This window comes from Rhipicephalus sanguineus, chromosome 6, assembly GCF_013339695.2.
Source record: "Rhipicephalus sanguineus isolate Rsan-2018 chromosome 6, BIME_Rsan_1.4, whole genome shotgun sequence".
NCBI classification, from domain to species: Eukaryota; Metazoa; Arthropoda; class Arachnida; order Ixodida; family Ixodidae; genus Rhipicephalus; species Rhipicephalus sanguineus.
Genome location: NC_051181.1, coordinates 83,464,142 through 83,488,949, shown reverse-complemented (window position 1 = coordinate 83,488,949; position 24,808 = coordinate 83,464,142). Strand labels below are relative to the sequence as shown.

General features: G+C 46.9%; 1 protein-coding gene across 1 annotated transcript in view; it reads left to right on the top strand.

The window, feature by feature from the left end:
- Window positions 1–24,808, top strand: part of LOC119397384 (prickle planar cell polarity protein 3) — a 541,771-nt gene that overhangs the window by 70,412 nt on the left and 446,551 nt on the right. Inside the window, exon 4 of the mRNA XM_037664815.2 lies at window positions 12,679–12,898. Coding sequence (XP_037520743.2) covers window positions 12,679–12,898 — 220 coding nt within the window. The remainder of the gene's footprint in view (window positions 1–12,678; window positions 12,899–24,808) is intronic.

The window sequence follows — 24,808 nt, the reverse complement described above, 5'->3', positions numbered from 1 at the left end:
AGAAAAAGGAATGTCGTTCTCTATCCGCTGGCAGCGCCACGGCTGCACCGCGGCGTATTTAGAGTTCACCACAACTTCACGTCGAAAAGAAGACACCGCTGTATTGTATACGCGATCGTGCACGTAAAGTTTGTAATTCCAGTGCGCACACAACACAAGCACGCAGCGAGCGCACACCGCACGATACATACATCACGTAGTCTGATAATAACAACAAAAGTTTATTGCCCTTTCGTTGAACGACACAGCCTCTAAAACGTACGCTGCCTTCAGCGCATGTTATGTACGGCGCGTCAGACGCCAAAAACAAAGGTTCACGTGAGTTCTGAGTTGACAGAATGAGTAACAAGCAATAGAGCGCACATCCGAGAGCTTCGCACGCAAATACCGTGCCTTAGTGATCAGCAATGAAGCGAACGTATACGTACACATGAAATGTGACACCCGGTACTGTCCGCAGTGCACGCGATTTCCACCGGGTATACGCAACAGCTGGGCATTGCGTAGCTTTCCTAAAGAACACACACAAAGAGCAGCATGCGTGAATCGACTACGCCGCTTGCACGGCGAAAAACAAACAAAAACAAAAGGCTGCAAAGTTTCGCGATGCGCGCATGCGCTTGCAAACGTCGCAACGGAAATCGCGAAATGTTTCGCTGCGCCTTCGCTAGGAGGCGATGCGGGTGTTTGCGATGTGGGGGCTTCACGAATGTGACGTCAGGACCTCTCCTTAGTATTCCTTCCTCCATGATTGCCACCAACTTTGCGTCGCTACTAGAAACTAGCGCCCCACAGTGGAAGAGCGCCTAAGATCATGTTTGGTGTCGTTGAAAACGCAGTCTTCAAATCGAGGCCGCGCCCGCGATGAAGAATGAAACGATGTGGACGCTTCGGTACGTTAAGAAAGTATCCCTGGCCTAAGCAGCCAGAACTACCTCGAGAGCAGCCCGACAACAAAACGAGAGGGGTGAGGAACAGTAACCCTCGCCGGGTGCCAGTCGTGGTATGATTGTGTGCGCCTCGCAGATCTTCTGTGACTTCGACAATACTCGCTTTACTCGTGGAACGTCACACGGGGCCTCGGTCTACGTCATACTAGTGGCGATGTCGCGAGGTGCTGCCAACTCGGATGAGCACTCACGTTTACTGTAAAACCAAATTGAAATATCTAGCCGTGAAATCGAAGAATTTGAAAACAGAAATAAAGTGGCCCAGCTTTCGCGCGCGGTGTAACGAGCGTACAACAACGTGAGCGAAATAAATAAAAAAATGGAAGAAAATTAATCATGTTATACAATGCAATAAAAAGGCATCAGAAAGTAAAAAGGTATCACAGGAGCACGCTTCGTGCTTTTTGAGAACTACCGTCCTGATTCAGGAAGTCATCACTTCGTCCATGATCGTGTTTCTTGTTCGTCTTCTGTTGGTGCTGGTCTATTTATCCATCATGCATTTTTAACATGCGCATTTGCATATTCCTTAAACGAATACTCGGGGCATGTTCATCTACCGGTTTACTTATTCCAGTGTAGTCACAGGTTATTTCGACATGAAGAGATCGTTCTCGTCGGCCTTAGTTCTTAGTTTCACCGAAATGACGGGACGGTATTACACCATAGCACCTGCATTCATTGTTTCAATATGTAAACCACCCCTTATGTAATACCCCAAACGGGGTCTTTAAGGTAATAAAATGAAATGAAATGAAATATAGCCTTGCTCATGGAGGCCATCTGCGAGAAGTAGCTTAGCTTTTATATGGCCGAGCACATAGGCGTGCGCAGGTTTCGCAATTAGAGAGGTGGGGGGGGGGGGGGGCAAAATCACATCGCAGCCCCCCCCCCCCCACACACACACACCCGTCCTTTCCCGTTGGTCGAGGAGTCGAAAACACAGCATGCTTCACAATGGATGAAAAAAAAGAGTGCAGATGAAACGATGACATGACTTGCTCCTCACAGTGGCCTGCCTTTGGCCCGTAGCTGTCCGTGAGTAATGATGAGAAGTAAGCAGTTCTTGGACTTCAACATGAGAGATCTTCGGCCGCCATTATCCTCGAAAACCAGCGTGGCCATAATCCTGATATTTAAACAATGTAGGGACAGGTCTGACTCAGTAGCAATATGGGGCAAACTCTGCGCCTCCACCCAGGTGATTAGGGGGGTTAAGGGAGTAAAAGCGCGAACACACACCCACAAGAGAGACGACACGGACACACAAGCGCTGACTGACAACTGGTTTTAACGGCAGACTGACACACCTTATATATGCCAGAGTGAAGCATGGAAAATAAAAAAAAAAAAACAAAGAGAGGGATGAATAACAAAGTTTAACAACGCGCAGCGCCAACAACGCAATACAGCCAACCAAGGAAAAGCCGCAGGAAAACGTGACCTAAGACCCGACAGCCGCATATGGAAGATAAAACTGACAGTCAAGGAGGGCAAGAGATGGGGCGCTAACGCACTTGTTATCAAGTTTCTTAATGTGATAGGCTCCTAAACTGATACGTGCAGTCTTGTCTTCGCTCCTACCAAGAATCGTTGTCCCTTCAAACCGGGCCACACATCCTCAGCACTTAATGACATGCGCAACTAAATTTGCGTACTTATCATCTAGCGTTTTCCATTTTTGTGCGTGTTCCCCCAAACGGTCGTTGACACAGCGCCCAGTTTCGCGAACGCAGAACATCCCACATGACATGGGAATGCAATAGACCACTCCAGTGGAACACTTGACGAACGGCGTTTGGTGGTTCTTCTGGCATCCACGTTTGCTGGTGTTGCAAATACGTGGGCACAGCTTTCCCAGCTTATTGGGGGCAGAAAAAAAAAAAAAACAAATTGGGACCCCGTGCCTGCTTGCCACCTTCTTAGGATTGTGGGATAGCTTGTGAACATACGGTACAACCTCAGGCCTAAGGGCATTCCGGTGGTCCTCAGCCGTTGTACGTCCCGTTCCACGTTTCAACTTTTGAAGGAGGGTCTCAGAAACAGCAGTCAAGACCAAGTTGGGGGACCCAGCAGCCGAAAGACGGCATACCTGATTCTCGAAACCAGGCATCATTTGGTGCGGGCACGATTTTTCGAGAGCAGATTCCAGGCACATCAACGCTATAGCTCTCTTAATTGTCTTAGAATGTGTCGAATCGAAGGGCAGCAATCCCTTCTTAAACCTCGGGTAGTAGGCCCAGCAAGCGTGCCCATCGCAGAACGTTGTTTTAAGGTCTAAAAAACGTAAAACCGAACGTTCGGGGAGTTCGTGGGTAAAGCGCAACCCAGGTCCTTGTGCACTAAAAACCGATAAAACTTCACCTACTGTAGAGGGGTAGGTGAAGGCGGCCTGTTTTTTTTTTTTTTTTTGAGACCACTAAGAAATCGTCAGCATACCTAAAAATTCTTAAAACCGGCCCCCCATTAGAAACATGTTCTAGAGTCTTGTCAACCTTAGCAAGAAAAATATCACACAAGATAGGGGCTACGCAAACGCCATCGCAAACGCCATCGCGCTGCAAAAACGGCTGTTCGTCAAAGCCCCCTCTGCCCCCCTCGTGCGCACGCTTATGTCTGAGCATATCTAAACGTAAATACAACCCCCTCCTCCCCCGCATCCATCTTATCGATTTGCGAAACCTGAACGGGGAGTGTTCGCGACCCCTAGCCTACCGTAGTTTCTGCTGTATCTACGGCTGCTCTCTCCACTGAATAAAAGTAGAGAGAAAGTAAAATTGGAGCAATTCTAAAAATCCACTGCAGGACGTCCAAGCCTCATTCGTAAAAGCAACACTAAACACAAACAACAGCCTCGGTTGATATTGGCTGAAATTTCTCGTATATTATGCGCTCGGGACTCAAGAACATGAATTCTACTCCGAAATATTTAGGGTCTTAGCCGTTCGCGAAACTGCCGCCTTTCACTCGCAGTAGCATGCGTTAGTGTGCGCAAGCTAGGCCTGCTGTGAAAGGGAAAACGATGACGCAACACATGCAAGCTAATGCATCTTGTGAACTAACGTACTATCTCTCGCATAGTCGGAGTAACTCGGTGCTTCTTATGACTAATGCCAGACGAAGGCACGGGCGCCTATATTGAAGTTGATTGTGACAGCTCCTGCGACGGCCTGTGCGGTGCTCCGTCACTCGCTGCCCTGATGTACCGCAGCACGCAGATATTTGTCACGTGAGAGCGTATCTCCTCAATGCTCCAAGGTGCTTTCAGCCGCTTTGCAGGGAATACGACTTTCGTAACTTAAACAAGGTTGTGATTAACATAACGGTATAGGCACACCATTAACTGAATTCATGTTACGAAAGCAGAACATCAAAGAGCGCGCGCGGTGTGCATTGCTTTCAAGCGGGCACTCATTTATGCCAAAAGATAAGCTCAACCGGGGGTCGGATTACGAAAATTGATGCTACGTAGGCAATTGACTACCCCGTTCTAAAAGCTCTTCTCCCAGCCAACCCCTTTTGATGTCGAAAAACTGGCACAGTTTATCAGAGTTACGTTAGAAATCGCCGTGGAAGAAGGCTTGTTAATGTCATGCTCAGTCTGTGTCCCGTTTGTTTGCGTTGCCAATTTTTATTTTTTTTTTCGTAATGAGTCACTGTGGAAGGTTTTCTTACATCGTGTCGTAGGGAGGTAGCGCTCTGCAAAGTGCTCCGATTTGGTGACGCAAATGCAGAGCGAAAGCCCTTTGGGGGATTTCATTACACAACATAAGCAGTGTACGTTAATAAAAGCGACCAGTTACGAAGTCCCAAGCAGCGGTGTCATTACGGGCTTAAGTGATCGATTATATAGATCGCACTTACGCAGTGCGTTTCATCAAAACGTATAGCGTTTGAAGTCAGCTTACATCACCGTGGCACGCCACTAGATGGTGCGCCGAAAGAGCGTGACGAAAGAGCGTGACAACGTTAATCAGGAAATTTTGTGGGATATATTAAAAGGAATGGGCATAGGCGACGACTGTATACAGCTTTTGAGGGAGCTATACCTGGAAAATAGAGTTTGCATAGAATGGGAAGGAATGAGTAGCAAAGAGAACGTTGAGATTAGCAAGGGGCTGAGACAGGGATGTCCTTTGTCCCCGCTGTTATTCATGCTGTAAAAGCGCTAGAAGGTAGCAACTTTGGTTTTAATCTGTCACACAAACAGGGTGGCGTGATGATTGAGCAGAAGCTTCCAGGATTATTTTATACTGACGATATTGTCTTATTTGCTGACACTCGAGAGGATATACAGCTGCTGGCGGATATATGCGGAAGGGAAGGGGAAGCTCTAGGACTAGGATTTAGTGTAACAAAATGCGGATTGATGGTATTCAATGACCCTTGTGATCAGGCGGTGTCAATACAGGGCCAAGAAATACCGAGGGTGAGCGAATACAAGTACCTCGGAGTATGGATAAATGAGGGTGACAGGTACATGGAGGTACAGGGAAAAGCCTCGGCAGCAAAAGGAAAGAGGAATGCTGCAATAATGAAGCACAGAGCGTTGTGGGGATACAATAGGTACGAGGTGCTTCGAGGTCTGTGTAAAGGTTTCATGGTTCCAAGGCTTACTTTTGGGAACTCAGTGGGGTGCATGAGGGCAGAGGTGCAATCGGGAATGGGTATAAATCAAAGGACCGTGGGACGCCTCGCGTTGGGTGCTCACGGGAAGACGACAAATGAGGCTGTAAAGGGCTATATGGGATGGGCAGGTTTCGAGGCGAGGAAGGCTCAGAGCAAAATAAGGCTCGAAGAAAGGCTAAGGAATACGAAGGAGAGTAGATGGGCAGAGAAGGTGTTCCGTTTGTATAGGAAGAGCGTGGACACACATTGAAGAAAAAGAACTAGGAGGCTCACTAGTAAATATAAGGCTGGTAGTGTAAGCAATATGCCAACAAAGAGCGTTAAGCGAAAAGTCAGAGAGGCGGAGAGGATTTACTGGACGGCAGCTATGGAGAAAAAACCGGCTTTGAGTAACTACCGAAAGGGCAAAAATGAAATAAGGAGGGAGGCATTTTACGATAACTCAAGGGGAAGCGCTTTACTGTTTGAAGCGAGATCGGGTTGCCTTAGAATGGGTTGTTATAAAGCGAGATTCAGTAAAGAGGAACAACAACGCACATGCTGTGGGGAAGGCAAGGAAACGGCGGAGCATGTTCTGATTGAATGTGGAGACATCCACCCAGGTGTACTTTTGGGCACGAGCCTACATGACGCCTTGGGTTTTAGAGACAATGGAAAGCTGAACACACCCGCGATTGAAATAAGTAAGAGACGGTTAGAGTATTGATGGCAGAAAATTAGAGAGAAAAGACAAAAATAAATATTGGAAAAAAATCAGGAAATTCTGCCTATAGGGCAGAGAACGGAGCTGAAAACTTAAGTTTTTTTTTGGAGAGAGGTAGTTTTAATTGAAGTAAAGACACTAGGCCAACACTAAGAAAAAGAAGGGTAAAGGTCTTTTTTTTTTTTGTCGAGCCTGGTGGCACAATTGTCACCGCCCCGTTATAAAGGGGACGCTCATAGCATCCATCCATCCATCCATCCACTTGACGATGACACATTCAGCCTCTTGTAAGGCCGTTCACGAAAACCATATTAAAGACTGTCGAATGACGAATTACGCACTTATTATCGACGTGTGTGCGCATAAAGCTATTCTTGTACGAAAGCATCTCCGTGTGTTAGAGAAATCGAATTCATGCTGCATATTCTTTCCTCAGAAAAAAAATGAAACGCAACACATTATATATGACAAAAGATTACATATATCCCTAGTTGTTCTCGTTTTCTGTTACAAGTTTAGCATACAAAATCTGTTCAACATGTTATTTCTCTTTCAAATGTGATAGACACAAATAACGTCCTTTTTTGTGGTACTACACTTTCGCACAATAATAAATGTCAAAATAAATCTAGCAGCGTCCATTTAATAGCACCACAACATTTTGGAATACTGGTTGCTTCGCGAAACCTTCCGTGATCAGGTGCTAACATCGACGACGCAGGTTCATTGCCACATTTCGTTTGGGGCGAAGGGAAAGAAAAGAGACAGAAAAACATACACGTAGCTATATTTAGGTGCGCGCGAACTTACCGCAGGTGATCCATATAAATACAATGCTCCCTTCAACGGCCTGCCGCGCATTCATGCCGTGGTTTGGGCTAGACCACTGCACGGGCCGGATTTTACGGCCGGGGCCCGGCCCGGGCCCGATTTATGAAGCCCGAGCCCAGCCCAGGCCCGTGGACCCAAGCGCAGGCCCGGCCCGGGCCCGGGCGTACATGACCGAACCGAGCCCGAGCCCGGCCCGGGCCCGTGGTTCCAAGCCCTGGCCCGGCCCGGGCCCGGGCTTACTTGACCGTACCCAGCCCGAGCCCGGCCCGGGCCCGGGCGTTCATTACTAATCTAATCCAGGGCGTGCTTGTTCATGAACAGGCCCGACCCGGGCCGCTTGAGGATATAGTTGTTGATGATGATTATTAATGATGCCGTGCGCTTTGTAGCAGGCGATCGGACGGAAAATCCGGTGTCTACATGCATCGAAATGTTGCCCGCGGTGGTAGCTCAGCGGTTAAGCTGTTTCGCTGTTAAGTCCTAGGACGCAGGTGCGATTCCCGCGGCCACGGCGGCCGCAATTTGATGGGGGCGAAATGCAAGAGCACCTGTGTATACACTTATCTTTAGGTGCACGTTAGAGAACTCGAGGTGGTCGAAATTGATCCGGTGCCACTACGGCGTGCCTCGTAATCATATCGTGGTTTTGGCGCGTAATACCAAGGAATATAAATGAAATGTACCGTATGTGTCAACCTCGAATAAAAAGACCGAAATTTTTATTCCTCCCATGGGAACAACCGTGATCTGGCCCATTGTTAGTGCTGTTAATATATATATATATATATATATATATATATATATATATATATGCATGCGAGGATGAAGTTCAATGGATCCGGTGGGAAATGCAGTCGAGAAAGGAAGACAAAACGTACGAAACAAGCTTTACTAACGTTTCGGCAGGAGGGCCTGCCTTCGTCAGAGTTCACTCTGACGAAGGCAGGCCCTCCTGCCGAAACGTTAGTAAAGCTTGTTTCGTACGTTTTGTCTTCCTTTCTCGACTATATATATATATATATATATATATATATATATATATATATATATATATATATATATATATATATATATATATATATATATATATATATATATATATACGGGATCTGTCGTGTTTATAAGGAAACACACCACAATATACTTGGTACTTCGACAAAGTCTGCTCCAGCAGACGAAACGTTAGTGAAAATATACAGTGCCGATCTATATCTATACTGGTGAAACAAATATAGCACTTCAACTGTTTTTCTATTTTTATTGCTAAGCTTTATTAAGAGCCAGCTCTTTGCACGTGTCACTTCAGCTGGTACAGTATACCTTAGACCATGCAATGCATAACGTTCCCGTGTGCTCGGAGGCCCGACTTATGCCTTTTAATGAGCGGGTCCGAGTCCGGCCCGGCCTGCAGCCTCAAGCCCAAGCCCGGCTCAGGCCCGCGGCTTCAAGCCCGGGCCCGGCCCAGGCCCGCGGCTTCAAGCCCGGGCCCGGCCCAGGCCCACGGCTTCAAGCCCGGGCCCGGCCCGGGCCCGCCAGAAAACGCTTCGGACGGCCCGGCCCGGCCCGTGGGCCGGGCCGGGCCGGGCCCGGGCTTTCGGGCCGGCCCGGGCCTGTGCAGTGCTCTAAGTTTGGGCACATAAAGGCCGAGAAGCTCGTTTTTAGAGAAACCAGCTTTCAAAAACAAGCGCCAGCGTAGTTTAGTTTTGTGGCGACAGAGCGCGACACATTCGCGGTTGCCCGCGTCTTCCGCGGCAGCTCGGTAGCGCCTCCTATTGAACAGTCGGCAAAGCAAGTGAAGGATTCTTTCTTCTTCTTCTCCTCCATTCTTTCTCCTTCCGTTATCCTCCCTGAGCTCCATCGTTTTGCGTTCTCTTTTTCTTCTGCTGTTGACAGCGCTGCAGCCACTCTTGCTTTTTTTTTTCTTCAGTTCTTGCAGCTCATTAACAGGATTTCTAATTTTAAATGTTTGGGAGTCGCAGGCTTTCACGTCTTAAGTGATGCCGTCAGTGTTGACGTCTATAAATACGTCTATTACACAAAGCGACTTCGCCCTTCTTCGAAAATTCAGCCATTTCTCCTTTGTTATATTTAATTCTTCAAATGCGATGTCTTCGAACAAGTATACGTTTGAAGTAATAATTATATCAAAATATCAATATCTGAGCCGCACTTACCTTCAACACGTCACCCTAATTATTAGTGTTATTGTGTTACTTCAGGTGCACGTTAAAGAACCCCTGGCGGTCGAAATTTCCGGCGTCCTTCATAATCATATTGTGGTTTCGGGACGTTAAACCCCAGGTATTATTATTATCGTGTTACTTCAATTTACGTATACTACTTCATATATAAGAGAGCCTGAATAATTACTATTACTGTCTTCGTATAAGGCTTAGTATAGCTTCTTTTTTATGTTTATTCTCATTTTCTTTTCATTCTAACTTGTGGCTCGTCCTCCATTAGTGGGTGCATATCAACAGTAGAGAGAGAGAGAGAGAGAGAGATGAAAAAAGGAAGGCCGGGAGGTTAACCAGATATTAGCATCTGGTTTGCTATCCAGCACTGGGGTGGGGAAATAGGGGCAAGATAGAGGGTCTAGAGTAGAAGTAAAACATTGTCACCGTCACTGGGCGCTGCTTTGCCGATGTGGAAGAACTTAGTGCAGGGTAGCAAACCTGACGCTACAATTCTCGTTGACCTTCCTGCCTTTCTCTCATCTTATTATCTCTCTCTCCTGTTGTTGTTGTTGTTGTTGTTGTCGTTGTTGTTGTTTTGTCACTGTTTTCCTGCAAACTGCTTTGCGAACAACAAAACGAATACGGGAAATTTCTTAACGAAACTTTGGCTATTCAGAAATGTGAGCAGGGTCGTAAATGAGACAGGCAAGCGATGTCATAACATAACGGCAGCGAACACAAGTGGTGTGAACGGACGGTAACAGATAACTGAAAATGAGAAGGCGAGCCCATTGGGCTTGCAGTAGGAGAGCTACTTTGAATGTATTCAAAGGACGCTCGGAAATCGCAGCGAGACAAGAAGTTCATTGGACGATTGCGGCTTGTAGTGATCGAAAAAGTTTCGAACAGCGAATGTCGCGGGAAGCAACGTTTCGGCAAGCGGACTTGCATTTGTCAAAGCAGCAACGACCTTGACGAAGAGAAATCCACTAGTCGAAACTCTTGCTCCAACGAAATTCTCTGTTCGACGATTGTTCATCACTAGGCAATTAAGACACTTCTAGTTTAATGTATGGTTGAGTTCTACAGAAAAAAAAGAAAGGAGAAGAAGAGTGAGTAGTTACATGAAGGGAAGAGGGGTGCTGAACTGTTGATATTGTTTTGTTTTGTTTTTTACGCTCTCATGTTCTTTTTTGAAAACATTATTTTAGACACTACCGTTCTGTGTTTCAGTTCTTATATATCGATTGAAAATTTGCGTCCACTCTACTACAATGACTCCCAATCATTTAGGGGGGGGGGGAGAGACTAGGAGTATTGAAGCTCAGTCAAAAAAAAAAATGAAACGGGAGCATGCTGAGAATTGTGACCAGAGTACGGCGCACGAGGGGTGAGCCAGGGCTGGGCAGTATCGCGATACAAGAATATCGCGATAGTATTTCAGAGATACTTTTCAGTATCTATATTTCTGTATCGCGATACATTTGAAAAATGTATTTGTATCTCAGTAGTGAAATACATTTACGATGTATCGCCTGTATCGCGATACTATGCTGGACACGGGTATCTCGTTACATTGTTTTTTTGGTCGGAAATGAGTTGAGGCGTGTTTTCAATGGGGAAATGGCGTTTTATTTTCTTTTTTGTGCCAAGACAAGCAAAGGCGCGCCGCCGGTCACCGACAGATAGGGCGGCGATGGTTTCCGCTCAAGCACAGAATGGTCCATGTGGTAAAGCGCGCGACGCCGCAGACGGCAGAATCGCGGGGGCAGTGTTGTCGGCCTCTGCCGAGGAAAGTCGCTGTCTCTCAAGGTCAGTGCAGCACGCCTAATTTTTTTCGGGTGGTAAACTATTACTTACCGACCCCCCGCGCGGATACCGCCTTGGAACAGGCTTTGCAATGCTTCGCGTGCATTCAGTTCTCAAAGCGGCGGCACTTCCAAAAGCAGTTCCCGTAGTCGCGGCGGAAGGGACTAGAAGATGGCTATCTTTGACGCGCTTTGAGCCACCTCTCCAATGTCAGGGTGCGTTCCTAATTGATTACATGCGTGAAACGGTCTTTTGTGGTAGCAGGCTCCCCCACCGCCGGAGCCGACTTCGCCTGTTGCGGCTTTCTGAAATGGGTGCTGGTAGCGTCGGTGGTGGTGACAGCTTCATTGAAGCCGACAGGGTCAGACGGCTTAGGATTCCGAAGATGGGGACAGACTTCGGATTCTGAACAGTCAGAACAACCCAAGTGAGGGCGGAAGCGTTTCGGTATCTATAGATGACCCGAGAAGAGATATCGCCACGCTGCAGGGCTATCCGGCTATGAAGGCAATATTTATTCACTATAACACGAATTTGTGCTCGCCTTCAGCGCTGGACAGACTTTTTTTCTTTCGTGAGTCTTGTGCTGAGGCTGAACCGACGCTGTTAGAAGCAACCTTCTCAGTAAAGCAGATCTTATGTGCGAAGTAAATGCATACTTTTCCTCAATTCACTGGTGTTCATTAGTGATTCGAGTGATTTGCTGAAAGTGTGCTATTTCTAACATAGCTTAGCTTGTTCGCCAAGTATGTCGATTTCGGTGTCCAATCCTTGTTATTGTTGCTGTGAAATAGTGTATTTTTATTGCAATTGATACTTGTAATTATGTCATTATTGCTAATTATGTACTTTGTCCACCCCCTCCCCTGCAATGTCTTAATGGCGCTGAGGGTACTGTATTAAATAAATAAATGAACTGAACGTTTCGATGCGCTGTAACTTTAATTACAACATTATGCTGCACTAATAAGTGTCTTTGCGTAGTATGAGCATGTTTCAAATAAAAAAAGTATTCCAGTATCTGTATCGCTGTAACTGTATTCCGGAATACTTTTTTCGTCTTATTGCAAAAGTATCTTCGAAATATCCCGTTACGTTAAAAGCAAATGTATCTCAGTATCTGTATTTTAGGCTTCCAGCTCATGTATTTCGATATCTGTATTCCGGAATACTTTTCTGAGTATCTCTGCCCAGCCCTGGGGTGAGCCGCGTCTGAGGAGATTGGCTTGTGCACGCTAGGCGCGCTCGCTCGTCAATTTTTGTTTTTTTTTCCCACGAGCCCGGCAAAAAATAAAACGAAAGAGGAGCATGATGGGAATTGTGACATAAACACGAGGAGCTAGCGGCTTCTGAGTAGGTTGGCTTGTGGACGCCCTCCTATTCTTTTTTTTGCCTCCATGCTCCCACAGAAGGCATCAGGCTAATCAATCAATCAATCAATCAATCAATCAATCAATCAATCAATCAATCAATCAATCAATCAATCAATCAATCAATCAATCAATCAATCAATCAATCAATCAATCAATCAATCAATCAATCAATCAAACCTCTGTCAATAACGCTTTCTTTCCCACAGGAGTGCCACAAGTGCGGCGGTGTGCTGCCTGGCGGTGAGCTGGCGGTGATTGCGCCCAAGTTCGGCGAGATGGTCGCCTGGCATCCGGCTTGCTTCGTGTGCGGCACCTGCAACGAGCTGCTCGTCGACCTGACCTACTGCGCCAAGGACGGAACGCTCTACTGCGAGCGACACTACGCCGAGACGCTCAAGCCCCGGTGCGCGGCATGCGACGAGGTGAGTGCGCACGTCGTGACAAAACTGCGAAGAAATAACATTGAAGTACACCGAGGGTAAAAAGTCTCGAGAGGAGGGCGGGTAGCTTCGTAAACGATACCCTGAACAAAATTAGTCAATATATCTTCTGCATGGTGCATGTTGTTTCAGCCATATACAACGTCTGTAACTTTTTTTTTATTGAGAAAGCTAGCTTTATCCACACCGTGCGTTGGCCAATACCCCATCGTGGGTATGGGCCACTTGTGTGAATGAAAACAAACAAAACAACAACAGCACCAACAGCAACGACAACAAATACGTGAACAACGAGAAGACGACGACGACGACAACAACAACAACAACAACAACAACGATGACGACGACGACGACAAAGAAACCTTACAGGAAGCGAACAAATCTGTACACAGCAAAAAAAGCTACACAACGCTGGAGAAATCTAGCATTACTCATGCGCCATCGGCGGTAGTTTGTGACGGAAAGTTGGTTTCATTACATTGAATTACTGCGCGACTAGAGACGAGAATCCTGATGCTAAAAAAAGTGCGATGTTCGCGGTTCTGTTCTGTTTTGTGCTTTATCGAATCGTGACTATGTGGGAAAGCAGGTCACCGTTGTAACTGAACAGAACTTTATTTGGTCCTGAGAAGAGCAAGTCTCCCTAAGGGGGCTCGTCCGCGGGCCGCGTCCAGCCTGCTATCGCAATCATAAACTAATAAACTGTAGCAGAGTCTCGTGTTCTCCTATAGTTTCCCATAAAACACTGACTCCATTGCATATAGCGACGTTCTTTCTGCACCATCATTCGGTAACGAGCCAGAAAACAACAGCAACAACACAACAACAAGAAATTAGGTGGTTGCAAGCGGCTAGAGCCGTTGGCAAAAGTCGCAAGAAAGAACTCGCACTCATGTCACCCAGTTCCATAAAAAAAAAAAAGGATTGATTATCTCGATAGAAGAGACAAAAAGAAAACAAAAGAAAGGTATAAGAATGTGCATATGCCGAAGGGCAGAGTGTTCACTAATAAATACATTCATTAAAAGTGCACCGACGCGACACAAAAGCAAAGAAACAAGTAAGCGGTTAAGTGGGATATAAGCGTCAGTCAAGGAAGGCACTCGCTGATTCAGCTCTCTGCTTTCGGAGTCGTCGGTGGTATACATAGCTGAGAGGCCGCGTCGCTTGAACGAACGCCAGGTTCGGTGCGGTGTGCATCCGTGCATCTGGTGCTGAATGAAGGCCGCGTTCTAGCTGTATAGCACGTTGCACTGCCTAGATATCGGACTAGAAGATGTTTGTTTGTTTGTTTGTTTGTTTGTTTGTTTGTTTGTTTGTTTGTTTGTTTGTTTGTTTGTTTGTTTGTTTGTTTGATACGTACTGCCGATCTATTTACCGGGCTTAAGCAGGAGTGGGCATATAAAACTCTTCTCTGCAAAAGCAACATAAATAAATAGCATCACACAAAGACACGCTGACAAAGTAATAATTGCAAAACATCATGCAGAAAGCACGGCATCACTTCTGATTGAATACATTGTTCTACAATACAAAAAAAAGCCAAACATACATTACCATATTTTTATAACAGTTTTAGAAAAAAATTGCAGTGGCTTAGCTCGGCTGTGCCAGGATATGCGTAGCGTTAGCAAAGGTTCAGCTGATTATTCTTAGCTTTCCAGATTGTTTAGGATTAGCTTGATTGTCATGCTTGCTGCTGCTCCAGTGACACACACACACGGTATACCCATTATGTGGCATATGCATATTTATTTTTGCTCAACGTCAGGTTCCTTCTCTATTGCCACAAAGACGGCTTGGTGGTCAGTGAAGTAACACGCTGCCGTCTCTATGGCCCCAACACAGTATTTGGAATTGTCTGTTGCTCAGCATCCTGGCGACGCCGCATTACTAGACGTTCCTCCCTTTCCTCCAGTGTCTCCGCAGCACGTTTAGCCTTCTTCTGGTGATTCTTGGTACGCTGACCTGCTAATTGCCAGGAAACTACTTCGCGATCCGATGAGATAAGCTTCTCGGCTCTTCTGCGCTCTCCTTCTCCATGGCGTTACCCACCTGCAAACGCCAGTCAGAGGCGCTATCATGTGGCCCCAGCGCAGTGTCAGACGGCGATTGCACAGCGAAGGCGAATAGCTGCGCGCGCGCTGGCGCCACTGTGTCTACGACGTCACTCTTCTCGAATGCGGCGCAGACCAGCAGTGGCGATCCGCGTGCGGCGGTGTCGGAGAGCGCGTGAGATGCCAGTTCCGTGACCCAGCTATGTGACATCACTGATCCTCGCGCATGCGCAGCACGGCTCATGACGCTCCACGCGAAATCGGCTCCGGCTAGGCAAGTGTAGCTAACGCTACAAAACACGGAAAGAAAAACATTACGACGAACAGCATAATTGTACACACTGAGACATATTGAACACAAAGGGGAGCACTGGGTATCTCCGATAAATGCATGATTATACAATAAGTAAAAGCACAATTTGCTAATGGTTCATGACAGCCAGCGCAAACGGAACACGGACGAGTAAAAGAAACGACGACACAGGCGTTGTCTAACAACTGAATGTTGATTATAAAAAACACCAAAGATATATTGGTCAAAAAAGATTTACAACAAAATCCTGGCCCCCCTCCCCCTCTAAAGATAGCCAACAACCACAGCAATAATATCCTGTTTAGAAGATAAGAAACTGCGCACGTTTTAAGGAAGCCACTTCCTCCTCCTCCTCCTCCTCCTCATCATCATCATCATTATCATCATCAGCCTGTCTACGCCCACTGCAGGACAAAGGCCTCTCCCATGTTCCGCCAATCAACCCAGTCCTGTGCTTTCTGCTGCCACGTTATACCTACAAACTTCTTAATCTCATCTACCCACCTAATTTTCTGTGTCCCCCTCACGCGTTTGCCATCTCTTGGAATCCAGTCAGTTACCCTTAATGACCACCGGTTATGCTGCCGACGTGCTACGTGCTCGGCCCATATCCATTTCTTCTTGATTTTCAACTATGATATCCTTAACCCCCGTTTGTTCCCTGGCCCACTCTGCTCTCTTCCTGTCTCTTAAGGTTACACCTATCATTTTCCTTTCCATCGCCCTCTGCGTCGTCCTCAATTTAAGTTTAACCCTCTTTGTAAGTCTCCAGGTTTCTGCTTCGTAGGTGAGTACCGGTAAGATGGAGCTTTTATATACTTTCCTCTTGAGGGACAGTGGTAGACTACCATTCATGATTGATAACTTCCTCATCAATAAGAGCAAAAGATGGGCAGCTCAAGCGCCTGTCGTTATTTTTTGCGATTTAGAACGCCTCCGCCATTTCCCGTACCCGGGAAATCACGGAGACATTGAGAAATAAGTGAATGGCTGTAAATTCAACAACATCGGCGGTTAGACTATATATAGACCGATAACTGTATTTAGAATAAAAAATGTAAACGATTTAGAATACTGTGTACTCTGGGAGGCGTGTATACAGCTTTCCATATCCAAAACACTAACGGAACAGGGCCCATTTAAAACGTTTACTGGAGGAGTCTATTTCTAAGTCCCAGCCACGTGATTAGATGCACGAATCACTAGACTAATTATGAATCATTAGACACATGAAGTAGTGTACATTCTCCCATTCTACGTTCCTGTATAGCGAGTTCACAGATATATAAAGCGCACTATTTCCGGTAAATTTCAGCTAAACTTGTTCACAAAGTTCTTCATCCCTTCGGCAATCGGAAGTATATCGTGATACGATAAACATCGGATAGATGTCATCATTCCGCAGATCGGTGTCGATGTGTTCTCAATCTCTGACGCCGAATGACATATGGGAAATTACTCATAAGTCGTTGTTATCATCATCACCAACTCATCGGGAAACCTTGGGAGTTCTCTTGGTATACCCAATGCCTGATGACTATTCGCTCGAGCTTTCCCGCCAAACCTAGCTGCCTGTATCATATCGTATCGTAACGCAGCCTTTCGACTGCTAACCGTGCTAACAACAACGGCACAAAACAAACGAGGACACCAAAGAAAGATTGAGTGTTTCCCTTATAACTAATGAATTACTGTAAGATCTAGATGACTAATCTCGATTTATTATTCATTGTTATCAATGTTTGGACGCGTATATCAACCTGCTGAGAAAACAAAATGTGGTAGAAACAATCTAACAATGAGAGAGAGAGAAACATTATGGTCGAAAGTCTGAAATGTCGGCCTGAATCAACGCTTTGACCGTGCTGAGTTGTGGTAACGACGAGTGAACGCCACTCTTTACCGACACAAAATTTCGCGGCCGAGATAGCCTGCGGGATCGATTCCGGTGAACATGCGTATATCATCTGCAAAATACCAACAGCGAATATAATTTGAAAGTTATTTTAAATGAATTTTGAAGTTTGCGTGAGCGATCGACATCCTCGCGCTACTGACACCCTCAAAGGGGACCCTTGGGACACCCTATACTTCTCTCACGTAACCACGCTGCAACAAGTTATGATGACGTCATAGCCGCCATGTTTACTTGCCGCGTTTGCTCCAGGAGCCTACTTCTCGGCGGCTGCTCGCGAACCGCGCGGAAGTGCGTCACAGTTCTGTGTGCTGACATGATCGAGCGCTGCACTCGCTAGGTGGCGATAGGTGCACCCGGAGGCCTGTCGTTCTTGATACCGAAACTGACGCTGGTCGGTAATGAGGACTCTGTAATTAATTATCATTCGCGCGCTGCAGCAAAGGATGTGCCTTGTTATGACTAACAGGCCCCCAGCAACACATTGCAGCACAAAAACGAGAGGCCAAAATTTTTGTGTCATTACTCCTTTCTTCGTAATCTGTGCAGCTTGTACTGCACCTTTGCATGTGTACAGAAGGGTATTAGTGTCCTGCCGTGAAAGTGGGATATGAACTGGCGAGGCGTTAATGCGAGCCATCTTTGCCTCCACATCGGCGTGCTCATTTCCACATAAGCCGCAGTGATTGTGAATTATGCTTAGCATTTCAAGAGCACGCACTTTTTCTTCTACTTCTTCCTATTATTACTGTTATTATTATTTGATATGCGTAAACGCACATAAAATGACACAAAGCAAAGAGGGACGGAACAGGCTGACAACTGCCGCCGAGAGGGGCATTGGCACAGCGCCTGCCTTCCCTTACGTGGTGGAGGAATTAAATAGAAGGTATGAAGAGAGGATGACAGAAAGACGAATGAAATAAACAAATGATGGAGGTGCAGACAAAAATGAAGCAGGAACTGGACCAGAAATTTCTATAAGCAGGAGATCAAGTCAGTGTTTGTGCAGGAAATTGAGCGCGGCTCGATGGGCCAGGGTCGCGTCGACCAGCACATCTGCTCAGAGCCGAGAAGTCGTCGAGGGTAGCATACATTAGTCCAGTCAACCATGTAGCCACCGCAGCGGCGGCTACATGGTTAGTGTCCGCTTCCGATGCGGCAGGTACCGGGTTCGGTTTCCAGTGCTGACCGGAAACCCACCGGTTATTTTCTAAGGGGTAGGTGAGTACGCAGACCTCGCGCTCGGTTGTTCATGGTTACTTATCTCGAAAGGTGGCCCCATAAGGTTCTGCAAAAATCCCTATGCGCTCGTTAAACCACCACAGCCTTGATGAAATACCGTCTTTATTCTAATCTAAGCCGATGTTTTTTTTTTCGAAAAAATGGTGTGCGAAAGTGGGGGGGGTGGGGGTGGAGAGGGGGGTCGGCTTAGAGTCGAGCACAATGATTAGGTTTTTTTTTTCTTTTCTGGCCTTGCGAATTTCGGGGGTCGGCTTAGAATCGGGCCCGGCCTAGATTCGAGTAAAAACGGTAGTTGAGCATCCACCGCTGCTGCGGGAGGCAAAGCATCGCTGCCGCCGGGTACCTACAGGTAAAATAGGTACAAGCGCACTTCCGGCCTGATGCTCGGCAGAACGAAGTACATAGTCGCTTGGGAGGGCACCCACCCTGTGGGAATTTGGTGGCATGGGACCACCAGACCTAAATATAAGGTAATCCGCTTTTTTTAGTTGTTAAAATATCGACAGACACATTGCCAATTGCACAGGCACAGGAGATTCTTTACTGTGGGCAAATCACAGACGAATAAATAGTAGCGACATTAAAAGGCTGCAGTGACGTTAAAGGCGTGCTAAGTTCTGTTGCACATGTGTGTACGCAAATTGCAACAAGATGGCGAGTTGGGCTAGCTGGTAGACGTTCATATTCAAAAATTAGTTCGAAGCTCACCGAATAAGCCAACAGTGGAAGTGGACAGTGAGTTTTAAGCGCTTTCTTGTATGTCCGCGTCTTCGACGCTCTTCAAACTAATTTTTAAATAAGAACTGAAATTGAGTCAAAGACGGCAAGCATATATGACGATGGATACCGAAATATAGACCAGAATTTTCATCGCTTGCATAGGGCTGCCATCTTTTGCCAGAGGCGGTGGGTCGGTAGGAATCACGATATCATCCGCCCTGTTCTTATCGCACGCTGGTCGCCAGTTTTCGCTCGTCATCACTTCTGACGTGACCAAGCCCGCAGCCCCTGCAAGGTCGATTCAAATGGGTCGTGAAGCTTCGGGCGAAAAGCGGTTCAGAACCTATTGCCAACGACACCAGCAAGGGGAATTATGGGTGCTGCGATTGAAGCGCGACTATGTTTGGAGGGAACAAACACTAATACCGGAAAACCAAGTTTTATTCAAGGGTGAAGCAATCTTTATGTTTTACAAGTTACATTTAGTTTCTGAACAATATTATGTAGGTGTAATGTCTCAACAATGTATGATAGTGTTTAATTATTACGCAAAACCTTTTTCTTAGCGCCCCACGAAGAGAGGCGCACGTCATTGTTATTCAGTGCAGCCCTTGCGGTGCATCGAAAGGCGCGCTCGTAAGTTCGTCTTCAACGACACGCCCCCTCACGTATTCTGGTGTTTCGCACTTGCATGCGTTCTGTGAAATATTGTGGTGAGAATTTGATTATGATGTTCGCGAATTTGTGAGGTGCGTTTCGTCGTTGGTGAGCGTGTTGGCTGCGCTGTTCAACGGGCAACGGCACGACGCGGCTAACATTTCACGCCCAACGCTTTCCTCGGTACTCGCTGAAACGATGTGGTGTTCCAAGAATGCAATAGCAACATGCGTATGCCTGGGGAGCCCTCTCTTCTAGATAAGACACCGGGGCAACGGTTCGGAGTAGTGTGCTTGCTGGATTTTCATGGATCAGTATTCCTGCTGCCCGGTTTCCTTCGTGAACACGCAGTGCCTACTTTATTTCCTGCTATCGGTGAGCAGATCGCTAAGTTATCTGTCGCGCTACATTTCGCACGTCTGCATACGTTACACGTAAGGTTGATTTATCGGAACATAAGGCAAAACATAGTGCATGTAGTGTACGCACTTGTTATACTTATTACATTTGTTGCGCATTGTGTAGGGTGTGATAAACTTGCGTTATTGTGACCGTTGAATAAAACTGAAATATCATTATTTTGGCGTGACCAGGCGTCATTTCTTCTCATTAGAACTAAAGCACACATGCAATGCGCTCTTTAAGTCCCCTGCGCATGTGCGAAGCAAATCAGCAACGTTGCAAACATGAGAGGTACGCTGCTGCCTACTTTATTCACGCTATGGAAGATGACACGAACGCAGAATAAAAGCTCCAAGAATAAGGTTTCCTAGTAAACCAAGGCGAATTGAACGGCGGTAGACTTAAACTTAGCGTAAAGCGGCGGTAGACTTAGACTTAGCGTAAAGTAGCCGACATAAGAAAGTATAATATGGAGAGAATTGAGCATGCTCTAAAGAACGGAAGAAGCCTCAAAGCTACGAAGACAAAACTGTGCATAGGCAAAAATCAGATGTATGCATTAAGGGACAAGGATGGCAAGGTCACAACCAATATGGATAGAATAGTTGAGGTAGCGGAAGAGTTCTACAAAGATCTGTACAGCAGCCGAGACAGTCAGGATGATAATGTAAGAAGCAGTAATATCCCAGAGGAATCTGACATCCCACCAGTATTAACAGGAGAAGTAAAGAAAGCCCTAAAGGGAATGCAAAGAGGCAAAGCCGCTGGTGAGGATCAGATAACATCAGACCTGCTGAAAGACGGTGGAGAGATTATGTTAGAGAAACTGGCCACCCTGTATACGAAGTGTCTCTCGACAGGGAGGATACCAGAATCTTGGAGGAATGCCAACATCATCTTGATCCATAAGAAAGGGGACGTCAAGGACCTGAAAATTACAGGCCCATCAGCTTACTGTCCGTTGTCTACAAGCTATTCACAAAAGTAATTGCTAACAGAATTAATAGGACATTAGAGTTTAATCAACCAAGGGACCAGGCAGGATTTCGTACAGGCTTCTCAACAATAGACCATATTCATACTATCAATCAGGTGATAGAGAAATGCGCGGAATACAACCAACCCCTATACATAGCCTTCATAGATTACGAGAAGGCATTTGATTCGGTGGAGACATCAGCAGTCATGCAAGCACTGCGGAATCAGGGCATCGACGAAGCCTATATAAACATAATGGAAGACATCTACAGCGCATCCACAGCCACTATAGTCCTTCATAAAGAAAGCGACAGAATCCCAATAAAGAAGGGCGTACGACAGGGAGACACGATCTCTCCAATGCTATTCACCGCGTGTTTACAGGAGGTTTTCAGGGCCCTAGATTGGGAAGAATTAGGGATAAGAGTTAATGGAGAGTATCTCAGTAACCTGCGATTCGCTGATGACATTGCATTGATGAGTAACGCGGGAGACGAATTACAGCTCATGATTACTGAACTGGATACGGAAAGTAGAAGAGTAGGTCTGAAAATTAATATGCATAAAACTAAAGTAATGTGGAACAATCTTGGCAGAGAACAGCGCTTTGCGATAGGTGGCGAGACGCTGGAAGTTGTAAAGGAGTACGTCTACTTAGGACAGGTAGTAACCGCGGAGCCGAACCATGAGAGTGAAATAACTAGGAGAATAAGGATGGGATGGGGCTCATTCGGCAAGCACTATCAAATCATGAATGGTAGTCTACCACTATCTCTCAAGAGGAAGGTATATAACAGCTGTATCTTACCAGTACTTACCTACGGAGCAGAAACCTGGAGACTTACAAAGAGGGTTCAACTTAAATTGAGGACGACGCAGCGAGCGATGGAAAGGAAAATGATAGGTGTAACCTTAAGAGACAGGAAGAGAGCAGAGTGGGTCAGGGAACAAACGGGGGTTAAGGATATCATAGTTGAAATTAAGAAGAAGAAATGGATATGGGCCGGCCACGTAGCACGTCGGCAGGATAACCGGTGGTCATTAAGGGTAACTGACTGGATTCCAGAGATGGCAAACGCGTGAGGGGGAGACAAAAAATTAGGTGGGTAGATGAGATTAAGAAGTTTGCAGGTATAACGTGGCAGCAGAAAACACAGGACCGAGTTGATTGGCGGAACATGGGAGAGGCCTTTGCCCTGCAGTGGGCGTAGACAGGCTGATGATGATGATGATGATGATGAGACTTAAACACCGCTGTTTAGTCACGGGTCGATATTAGTTTAGCTAGCGTTGGCTTCAAGCGCACTCGCCAAAGGCTTGCCGGCTCGCCGTAGCGCGAGTCCTTAGCGATCAGGGGCTTAAGAAAAGTATTTGAGGTCAAATTTCGCGCTAGTGTCAAAAAAATGACATCACTTTTTTACCGGATATTGCATCACATCCGCTTTATTTTTGTTCCGCCGGAAGTGTTCCCTCCTCACAGAGATGGCGCTAAGCCCCATGAGCATCTGATGAGCAGCATTTTCTGAACGTATGGGCTTCTATGGAAGCTTCGCTACCATTTACATTTACCTTGCTCCGGCGCCGGAGCTGCTGGCTTCGTGACTGCGCAGCACCGTTACTGTAAGGCTGTGTCCGGTTTGAATTCGTGAGATACCCGGTGGGTCGGTCATTCTGAATGACGGGGAAGTATGGAGCGGCCGTGGAAGTAGCGAAAGAAATCCGGAACGCATTTAAAAGAAATGTATTAAAAAAAAACGCCAGTTCTGCGCGGAGTTACGCAGCATAGTCACAATGAAAGCTGGAAGAGTGGCCTTTCTAGAGCCCATTATTAGCTCTCTTGGGGCAACCAATACTTGCACGCAGTAGATATCATGCAAGTATACTTGCATGATATCTACTACGTCATAAATCATAATTTTTGTGACAGAGGCAAGCACACACCATGTCACTTTTCGTCTTTTCGCGGAGAAGCGAGGTACATAGATCTGTAAGGCTGCGCTTTGTTGATGCTGTGGCTGATGGCGATGAAGAATCATGGCCATCTTTTTTTCTTTAATTCAGCTTTTTTTGTTTAATAATGCGCATTCTTGAAGTTATCAGCAACAAGTACAATACGCAGTCTTGGCCAATCGCCCAGAGCGGGTATGTGCCATAATTGCAAGGAAACAAGCAACAAACGAACAAACGAACAAACAATCAAACACAACAGACAGACAGACAGACAGACAGACAGACAGACAGACAGGACAGGACAGGACAGGTCAGGTCAAATCAGGTCAGGTCAGGACAGGACAGGACAGACAGACAGACCAGGACAGACAGAGACAGACAGACAGACAGACAGACAGGACAGGGACAGACAGGACAGGACAAGACAGGACAGACAGACAGACAGACAGGACAGGACAGGACAGGACAGGACAGGACAGGACAGACAGACAGACAGACAGACAGACAGACAGACAGACCAGACCAGACCAGACCAGCCCAGACCAGACCAGGACAGACAGACAGACAGACAGACAGACAGACAGACAGACAGACAGACAGACAGACAGGACAGACAGACAGACAGACAGGACAGGACAGGTCAGGTCAAATCAGGTCAGGTCAGGACAGGGACAGGACAGACAGACAGACCAGACCAGACCAGACGAGACCAGACCAGGACCGACAGACAGACAGACAGACAGACAGACAGGACAGGACAGACAGACACAGACAGACAGACGAGACAGGACAGACAGACAGACAGACAGACAGGACAGGACAGGACAGACAGACAGACAGACAGACAGACAGACAGACAGACAGACAGACAGAGAGACAGGAAGGCAGACAGACAGACAGACAGACAGATAGACAGAGCAGACAGGACAGACAGGACAGACAGATAGACAGGGCAGACAGGACAGGACAGGACAGACAGACAGACAGACAGGACAGGACAGGACAGGACAGGACAGACCGACAGACAGACAGACAGACAGGACAGACAGATAGACAGGGCAGACAGGACAGGACAGACAGACAGGACAGGACAGACAGACAGGACAGGACAGGATAGGACAGGACAGACAGACAGACAGTACAGACAGACAGACAGACAGACAGGCAGGCAGGCAAGACAGACAGACAGACAGACAGACAGACAGACAGACAGACAGACAGACAGACAGACAGGAAGGCAGGCAGACAGGCAGGCAGGCAGGGTCCAGGACAGGACAGGACAGGACATGACAGACAGACAGACAGACAGACAGGACAGACAGGACAGACAGGACAGGACAGGACAGGACATGACAGACAGACAGCAGACAGACAGACAGACGGCAGGCAAGACAGACAGACAGACAGACAGACGGACGGACGGACGGAGGGACGGACGGACGGACGGACGGACGGACGGACGGACGGACGGACGGACAGACAGACAGACAGACCAAGACAGACAGACAGACAGGCAAGACAGACAGACAGGACAGACAGACAGACAGACAGACCAGACCAGGACCAGACAGACAGACAGACAGACAGACAGACAGAACAGGACAGGAGAGGTCAGGTCAAATCAAGTCAGGTCAGGACAGGACAGGACAGACAGACAGA